Below are 9,406 nucleotides of genomic sequence, written 5' to 3'. Positions count from 1 at the left end.
AACTCGGAATTCCAACTCAGGAACGTTATCTAGAGCTCCGATCTGAAGATCACTGATGTCATGATTTTACCTCGTATCTTTGAGTACCCAGTTGTTTTGAAGGCGGCATTTTACCAGATGGCACAATGAGACAGATATTTCGCCGGATGTATAAATATGAAGCATCCGCTTGGCGTTTCCACTCACTATCAAATATTGTAGTGAGAGGAAGTCCAGTGGTTGGCAGTGGGGGAAGATGGAACTAGATGGATTTTGGCAGACATTCTGCACATTTGCTCATCGAGGAAACATTCTCTCAATACTGTTCTGTTCTTAAAACTAAAATATGTTATGAACAGAGTGGACTAGGTTTTGTGAACTTTACTCTTTGCCAAAGTTTTTTTTAAATCGCGTAGTTTAGAAAGATTGCAAAGGCGAAGATTGGAGTGCGCGTATGCATTACCCGAGTAAGCGTTCCTTAACAGAAACATGCAAATACTGCTAGAATATGCCAATGGGATCTTGCTAGCTCGTTTTTGGTTCTGCCCACCTCCTTGCTTGTTCTGCCCACTGTGATTAATTTGTTCCCATTGGAAACGACAGGCTAAAGTTTGTCTAGGATTAGTTATAAAAATATGTCATTACTAAAGGCTATGGGTTCATCATCTATACCCAGAGTTCAGCGTCAGGTCGACTTTATTACATTACAGGGTAAGGAAACCCAGTAGGACCAATTCCGACCTGTCCATTCATGCATGGTTTCTGTAGAGCCCAAACACAGTGCAGAGAATAGTCATGTGAATTCAGCCTAAATATATACAAGGGATCAAATAATCTGTTCTGGATATTTTTTCACATTGTCAAATGGTGGATCTAACCAGGACAGTGCAAGCAAAAACAAGTCTAAGACTGCAAATGGTGCACATGTAAAGTGTTGGTCCCATGTTTCATGAGCTGAAATAAGATCACAGAAATGTTCCATATGCAGAAGCTTATTTCTCTCAAATTTTGAGCACAAATGTGTACATCCCAGTTTGTGAGCATTTCTCCATTGCCAAGATAATACATCCACCTGACAGGTGTGGCATATCTAGAAGCTGATTAAACAGCATGCTCATTACACAGGTGCACCTTGTGCTGGGGACAATAAAGGCCACTAAAATATGCAGTTGTCACAACAATGCCACAGATGTCATGTTGAGCGAGCATGGAATTGGCATGCTGACTGCAGGAATGTCTACCAGAATCATTGCCAAAGAATTGAATGTTATTTCCTCTACCATAAGCCGCCTCAAACGTTATTTTAGAGGTGTGCATATTCACCAGACATGTCATCCATTGAGCATGTTCGGGATGCTCTGGATTGACGTGTAAGACGGTGTGTTCCACGTCCCAACCAATTTCCAGCAACTTCACACAGCCATTGAAGGAGTGGGAAAATATTCCACAGTTCGCTACCCGAACAATCTGCATTGACCCTTTTTGCACTAACTCTAACACATATGCTGCTGCTAATTTATTAGCGTTCCTGTTGAGTAGTCACATGTACATATCTACCTCATTACCCTGTACCCATGCACATCGCCTCAGTACTGGTACCCCATGTACAGTGGGGCAAAAAAGTATTTAGTCAGCCACCAATTGTGCAAGTTCTCCCACTTAAAAAGATGAGGCCTGTAATTTATCATAGGTACACTTCAACTATGACAGACAAAATGAGGGGGAAAAAAAATCCAGAAAATCACATTGTAGGATTTTTAACAAATTTATTTGCAAATTATGATGGAAAATAAGTATTTGGTCACCTACAAACAAGCAAGATTTCTGGCTCTCACAGACCTGTAACAACTTCTTTAAGAGGCTCCTCTGTCCTCCACTCGTTACCTGTTTTAATGGCACCTGTTTGAACTTATCAGTATAAAAAGACACCTGTCCACAACCTCAAACAGTCACACTCCAAACTCCACTATGGCCAAGACCAAAGAGCTGTCAAAGGACACCAGAAACAAAATTGTAGACCTGCACCAGGCTGGGAAGACTGAATCTGCAATAGGTAAGCAGCTTGGTTTGAAGAAATCAAATGTGGGAGCAATTATTAGGAAATGGAAGACATACAAGACCACTGATAATCTCCCTCGATCTGGGGCTCCACGCAAGATCTCACCCCTTGGGGTCAAAATGATCACAAGAACAGTGAGCAAAACTCCCAGAACCACACGGGGGGAACTAGTGAATGACCTGCAGAGAGCTAGGACCAAAGTAACAAAGCCTACCATCAGTAACACACTACGCCGCCAGGGACTCAAATCCTGCAGTGCCAGTACATGTCCAGGCCCGTCTGAAGTTTGCTAGAGAGCATTTGGATGATCCAGAAGAAGATTGGGAGAATGTCATATGAAACCAAAATATAACGTTTTGGTAAAAACTCAACTCGTCGTGTTTGGAGGACAAAGAATGCTGAGTTGCATCCAAAGAACCTACTGTGAAGCATGGGGGTGGAAACATCATGCTTTGGGGCTGTTTTTCTGCAAAGGGACCAGGACGACTGATCTGTGTAAAGGAAAGAATGAATGGGGCCATGTATCGTGAGATTTTGAGTGAAAAAGTCCTTCCATCAGCAAGGGCATTGAAGATGAAACGTGGCTGGGTCTTTCAGCATGACAAGAATCCCAAACACACCGCCCGGGCAACGAAGGAGTGGCTTCGTAAGAAGCATTTCAAGGTCCTGAGTGGCCTAGCCAGTCTCCAGATCTCAACCCCATAGAAAATCTTTGGAGGGAGTTGAAAGTCCGTGTTGCCCAGCAACAGCCCCAAAACATCACTGCTCTCGAGGAGATCTGCATGGAGGAATGGGCCAAAATACCAGCAACAGTGTGTAAAAACCTTGTGAAGACTTACAGAAAACATTTGACCTCTTATATACCCTTTGTTGGCAATGACAAAGTATTGAGATAAACTTTTGTTATTGACCAAATACTTATTGTCCACCATAATTTGCAAATAAATTCATTAACAATCCTACAATGTGATTTTCTGGATTTTTCCCCATCATTTTGTCTGTCATAGTTGAAGTGTACCTATGATGAAAATTACAGGCCTCATCTTTTTCAGTGGAAGAACTTGCACAATTGGTGGCTGACTAAATACTTATATAGTAGCTGTTCTCTCTGCTACCGCACAGCAAGCGGTACCGGAGCGCCAAGTCTAGGTCGAAGAGGCTTCTAAACAGCTTCTACCCCCAAGCCATAAGACCCCTGAACAGGCAATCAAATGGCTACCCAGACTATTTGCATTGCCTCCCCCCCTCTACGCTGCTGCTACTCTTATTATCTATGCAGTCACTTTAACTCTACCTACATGTGCATATTACCTCAACACCGGTGCCCCCTGTATATAGCCCCGCTATTGTTATTTACTGCTGCTCTTTAATTAATTGTTATCATCTCCTTTTAGGTTTCTTATAACTGCATGGTTGGTTAAGGGCGTGTAAGTGTTTCACTGCAAGGTCTACACCCGTTGTATTCGACGCACGTGACAAATAAAATTTGATTTGAATGCACTGGAACACAGCCATAGTCTTGAAAATGTACTTATTTATAAAGAAAGAAGCATATCATTGACTTATTGGATAGCAGACCAATTACTCCACATACATTGAAAAGTAAACAATGATAGATAGTAAACAATGATACACATGATAGATACTATCATTAACAAAAAACTCAAACAGAAAAGCAATGACACTTATTTTATTGATCATTTTAAGGTTGTAGCAGGTGAGAATAAGCATACTGTTTCCTTTTTGGATTACACTGAATGAAATGTTATGGAAAATATTTGTAGTTTGTATATACATTATTAATGTGGAGTTCCAAGGTTTTCTACATTTTCTAAATACCAACCAGTGTGTTCGTGTGCAATCCCAAGTTCTTGATCTTAATGATTAATATGAAACTAAGGCTTTCAGACAGCATCTCTTTTGCATCTCAAATCATGCCTATAATTCATTCACACAACATGCCAGCTCATGGAAATACCTAATTACGAGGCCTCTAAACATTGGTCTAGTATCAAGACTCTTAAAAGCGATACTTAGGGATTTTGGCAATGAGGCCCGTTATCTACTTCCCCAGAGTCAAATGAAGCAGATACCCATAGACTTCCTGTCATTGCACTAATGCTAGTTAGCATTGGCTCGTGAAACTACCTCCAACTTCCTTCATACCAGACACATACAAATGGTATCCACCAGTTCATCTGACTCTGGGAAACTAGATACAATTCATAAGTATACCTTTGTGCAAAACATTTACTACAAGGTGAGGTCATTTTAAAATTTAAAAGAAACCTAAAAATATATATTACGAACTCCTACAGGGTTGTAAAAACTTGTGTTACTACAATAGTTCAATGAAATGGAATGAAAAGGTTGATGGAAGCCTGGGATGGTTACTAGCTACGGAGGATGAACGCCATAACACACCAATAATGTCTTTCATACCAGAACTAAAGAAATCTATGGAATGGAAGTTATGCATTACTGTTCCCGAAGAGTCGATGCGAAAGTGAACCTCAAATGGTTACTTCACGTTTCACTAACAACGTTGCTGGTGATGTTTTATTTTCTGCAGAACAGACGTTGGGACTTTAACCCAAGGTTTATAGTCATCTAAGTATTCATCAACAAAACATCATTATGGTCCGAAGCAGCTGTTGTGGTGGAGAGAAACCCAAATGGACCATAAGTTACCAAACCCCCAAATGATCAGAACAGCTTGATCATACTCTCTCTGGATTTCCCAACTCCAACCCATTTCACTGAAAAGTGAAACAAAATTCACAGTGAATATATGAGCAATTGAAAATAAGACTGTTTTAGTAAGGCTGCTTAATCCCCATACTCGTTTTCTTGACTAACCTGGCACTTGCAAGAAGTCCTCGATGAAGCGGATGTAGCTTTGTGCCTGAGGGGGCAGCTCCTCAAAGCACCTCACATCCTCAGTGCTGCAGCACCATCCAGGTAACGTCTCATACTTCACGGACACCCGTGTCAGTACGTCCATATTGGCTACAGAGGGAGATAAAGAATGAGATGGGAGGCTACCCAGCACACAGGTCAAGCCAAATCAAGTGTGTCTAATGGTAAAGTGAACAGAACAAGATCAGATTAGTCCTCCCTGACAGGGAGAAATTTACCAGGAAAACTGGGAAGGGGCTCATCATCAACAGAGTAGGCTACACCGACTTTGATCTCTGACAGCGTGTCCAGGATGTCAAGCTTGGTCAGAGCGATGCTGTGGGAGAGGAACAGTCGTGTCAAACATGATTATGGAATCAACATTGTGGAGGGTGAACACTGTGCTCCAATAATTACAATGCATACAGTATGGAACACATATCCAGAAAGAAGAACAGAAGGAGGAGGAGAGAGTGAGCCTTACGCAGTGAAGCCGTTGACCATGTGGGCATATCGGACCAGAATCAGGTCCAGCCAGCCACAGCGGCGCTGCCGGTCCGTCGTCACACCAAACTCCCTCCCTCTGGACTGCAACAAGTTGCCCACCTCCTGGACCACAACCAACACAACAACAAGTCAGATCTGGGATTCACTGTAAAAACTGAATGCAAATATGAAGTACTGGAATAAACAGTATGTTTATGCAAGACTTTCATGCTGCACATAACATTGATTCCGCACAACAAATTCTGTCCACTCACATTGTCCTGCTCAGTGGGGAAAGCTCCTACGCCTACCCGGGTGGTATAGGCCTTGACCACACCATACACCCGCCCCACATAGGACGGGGGCACACCCAGGCCAGTGCACACTCCCCCAACAGTGCAGTTAGAGGATGTGACAAATGGGTAGGTACCTGAAAAATACAAATTATTCCACTTCCTTCAAATTATATTCCAATGGCAAACAGCAGAGGAGCATAATCATTTTACCATCTCAACCCCTTCTGTTCTCACCAAAGTCAATGTCCAGGAGGGCTGCATTGGCTCCCTCCACCAGGATCTTCTTACTGGGCCCAGTGAGGGCCTTGTGCATGAAGTACACCCCATCTGTTACAAGCGGACGCAACCTCTCAGCATACTCCTGGAAAATAAGGAAAATCAGTGACTAAACACATACTGGATCACAGAGAAACCTCAGCATACTCCTGGAAAAGAAGGAAAATCAGTGACTAAACACATACTGGATCAGAGAAACCTCAGCATCTTCCCTTTACATTTTCTGTTCTCTACTGGAAGACTATCAAGAGCTGTGCTGCAAGGAACCAGCTCAATTGAGACGGTACCAACCTGCATAAAGAGACCCCTCATAAACAAGACATAACTGGACTAGCATCCCTGACTGCATCCTGGGCAGGTGTTGGATAAGTCCAACATTTTATTTAAGTAAAGATGTGTCATTCAAGCAATATTCTTTTTTACCTTCAGTTGCTGCAGCTCATTGTCAATGTCAACATTGAGGTTGGGGTACATAGTCAAGAAATGCTCTGCCAACACACGGAACCTGTGGAAGAAAAGGACATCCACTAGCAATCAACATCAATGACTTAAATAAAGTTAAGGCTTGAAAGCATCACCATGCATTCTTAACAATTTTTGTACTGACTTCTCTTCAAAGACGGTAAAATCAGACACAAGGTCACAGACTCTCAGTCCATTACGAGCAGCTTTGGAAGAATAGGCAGGTCCAATGCCCTTTTTGGTGGTTCCCAAACTGGAAAACAAACAAAAACAGATAGTGGATGTTCAGGAGTGCCACAGAAGGAATATACAATACTGCCTTGGCAGTAGTTTAGAAAGGCTACCATGAATTCATTTTTTAATAGCTGCAATCACGGACCATATTTATTTTTGACATTTTGTAGGATCTCGTTTTCAAGTGTCCAAATGTCCACAACTACTAATAGGCCTACAACTAATAAAATCACCTATTTCTGCAAATAATAAAACTAGGTACGTGGACGCACCTTCAAATTAGTGGATTCGGCTATTTCAGTCACACCCGTTGCTGACAGGTGTATAAATTGAGCACACAGCCATGCAATCTCCATAGACAAACATTGAAACATTGACAGTGGAATGGCCTTACTGAAGAGCTCAGTGACTTTCAACACGGCACCATCATAGGATGCCACATTTCCAACAAGTCAGTTTGACATACTCCAGTCAACTGTAAGTGCTGTTATTGTGAAGTGGAAACATCTAGGAGCAAAACCGACTCAGCCGCGAAGTGGTAGGCCACACAAGCTCAAAGAACAGGACTACAGAGTGCTGAAGCCGAACAGCCGCACACAAGCCTAAGATCACCATACGCAATGCCAAGCGTCAGCTGGAGTGGTGTAAAGCTCGCTGCCATTGGTCTCTGGAAACGCATTCACTGGAGTGCTGAATCACGCTTCACGCTTTGGCAGTGCGACAGACAAATCAGGGGTTGGCAGATTCCAGAACGCCACCTGCCCCAATGCATAGTGCCGACTGTAAAGTTTGGTGGATGAGAAATAATGGTTTGGGCTCCTTAGTTCCAGCGAAGGGAAATCTTAACGCTACAGCATATGACATTCTAGATTCTGTGCTTCCAACTTTGTGGCAACAGTTTGGGGAATGTTCTTTCCTGTTGCAGCCCAACAATGCCCGCTGCACAAAGCGAAGTCCATGGAGGCTGTTATTAGCAGCAAAGGGGGGAGGGCTCCATATTAATGCCCATGATTTTGGAATGAGATGTTTGATGAGCAGGTGTCCACATACTTTTGGTTCTGTAGTGTATTTAAAAATCTCCACATGGTGATGTTTTTAATCGTATAGTAAAATTAAGAGGGCTCTTCTTCACAAAAAGTCTCAGATCAGCACTCGTACTCAGACATGCTTTATAAATATGAGCCCAGATACTCATCACTTTCTCATACAGTAAAACCCACGCACTTCTTTCCCGCCTGTAGCTGTCTCTGTTGTTCCTGGATCCCATCAACAGCTTGGTGGAAGTTGAACACTATGAACAGATGAGGCAAAGAAAAATAGTAAATTAATGTAATTGCAAAACACTAAACCATAGGTTTGCTAAACATACAACCAAGTCATAGACTTACCAATGTGTGCACGGTCAGAAATCTTTAACCGCTCCTCCCATCCTTCCAGTCCTGGACAAAGACAACAAATTGCAGGTCTTGTTCCACTTCATTCATCCATCCATCCATCACCCTTTTATCCCTCATCGTTCCTGCAAGCCTCTGTTGCAAATACTTACCTTTGCCTTTCTGCAGGTTCTTTTCAGCCTCCTCAAAGAGCCCAGGCAGGTGTATCACAACCCCGTTCCCTGTGGATAACCAGTTCAGTTAGGGATGACTTGAACAGGAATCCAAATAAGTGAAAGCAGCTTGGAGGCTGAAGTGCCAGTGAGAGGGTCAACCCACCAATAAATGAGACAGCCTTCTTGTTGAGCACTCCGCTGGGCAGCAGGTGAAAGTCATACTCCACAGAGTCCACCACCACTGTGTGGCCTGCGTTGTTGCCTCCCTGGATGAGACAATATTTACATGAAAACCAAGAGGTGCACAAGCACAGTTCTGTTAATAATTAGCAGCCAACTGGTAGGGCATTATCTGAACGGCAACAAAAACGGAAATGTAGTACAACATATGGACACGTTGCACACTAGCATGGGCCATCCAACACATCCTAATGCCTTGGACTTCTCTGTTGCAGCAGCCAGTGCCATTATCTAGCTTGACTGCAAATCGGGCACTGATCACAAGGTCAAAGTTAGTCGAATGAAACCAATGTAGGTAGTGTTTCACCACGGGAGCCGAGAAGGATCTCGATAACTCCATTTCGTAACTACTATAGCTAGTAATCTCTAGATTACACATTTGTTGGGGGTCGTTATCAGCTACCACACTAGACAGCAAGTTTAGCTAGCGAACCACGGTACAGTTCGTTTGTAGGCTTGCATGATGTGGCTAATAGGTAGATTACTAAATATTGTTATACTCTAGTTATTGGTTGTGTTTAGGCCTTGCTAACGCAGCCTAACGACTTCCGTATTTTTGTGAAGTTCAAATGCCGTGTGTTTTGCTGGGTTAGCGAACATTAGGTTGCTAGTCAGCATAGCTAGCTACGTACCTGACACCTGCATACTAGGTCTGCGTCCATTGCTAGCAGGTCAACCACTTTCCCCTTTCCCTCGTCTCCCCATTGCGCACCGAGGACCACGGTTACTTTATTCCGAGGTTCCTTCGGAGTCCGCAGGGACTCGACCTGTCCATTCTCCCGAGGTCGCTTGAAAGCAGGCTCTCCGTTCAAGGCCGTTTCTTGGCCATTAGGCATTGTGCTATCTGCTGCCATGCTGCTCTGTGCGTTGCCGGAAGATGAAATGAGCGGGTTTCTCTTAAAGGAAGTGTGCTTTTTCACACTGATC

General features: G+C 43.2%; 1 protein-coding gene across 1 annotated transcript; it reads right to left on the bottom strand.

Annotated features, from left to right (window-relative positions):
* Positions 1-3,701: 3,701 nt before the first annotated feature.
* Positions 3,702-9,372, bottom strand: LOC135550408 (adenylosuccinate synthetase isozyme 2-like). Its single transcript, XM_064981184.1, has 13 exons — positions 9,112-9,372; positions 8,403-8,505; positions 8,237-8,305; positions 8,079-8,129; positions 7,915-7,981; positions 6,602-6,709; positions 6,418-6,499; positions 5,953-6,079; positions 5,698-5,852; positions 5,421-5,545; positions 5,176-5,273; positions 4,898-5,047; positions 3,702-4,797 (listed from the first exon to the last, which is right to left on the bottom strand). Exons 1-13 carry the CDS (start codon positions 9,331-9,333, stop codon positions 4,745-4,747), a joined length of 1,410 nt encoding a protein of 469 aa, XP_064837256.1. The 5' UTR covers positions 9,334-9,372; the 3' UTR covers positions 3,702-4,744.
* Positions 9,373-9,406: the final 34 nt, after the last annotated feature.

Source organism: Oncorhynchus masou, chromosome 12 (genome assembly GCF_036934945.1).
Source record: "Oncorhynchus masou masou isolate Uvic2021 chromosome 12, UVic_Omas_1.1, whole genome shotgun sequence".
Lineage (NCBI taxonomy): Eukaryota > Metazoa > Chordata > Actinopteri > Salmoniformes > Salmonidae > Oncorhynchus > Oncorhynchus masou.
Note: the sequence above shows the minus strand (reverse complement) of the source record. Positions and strands in the feature narration are given on the sequence as shown.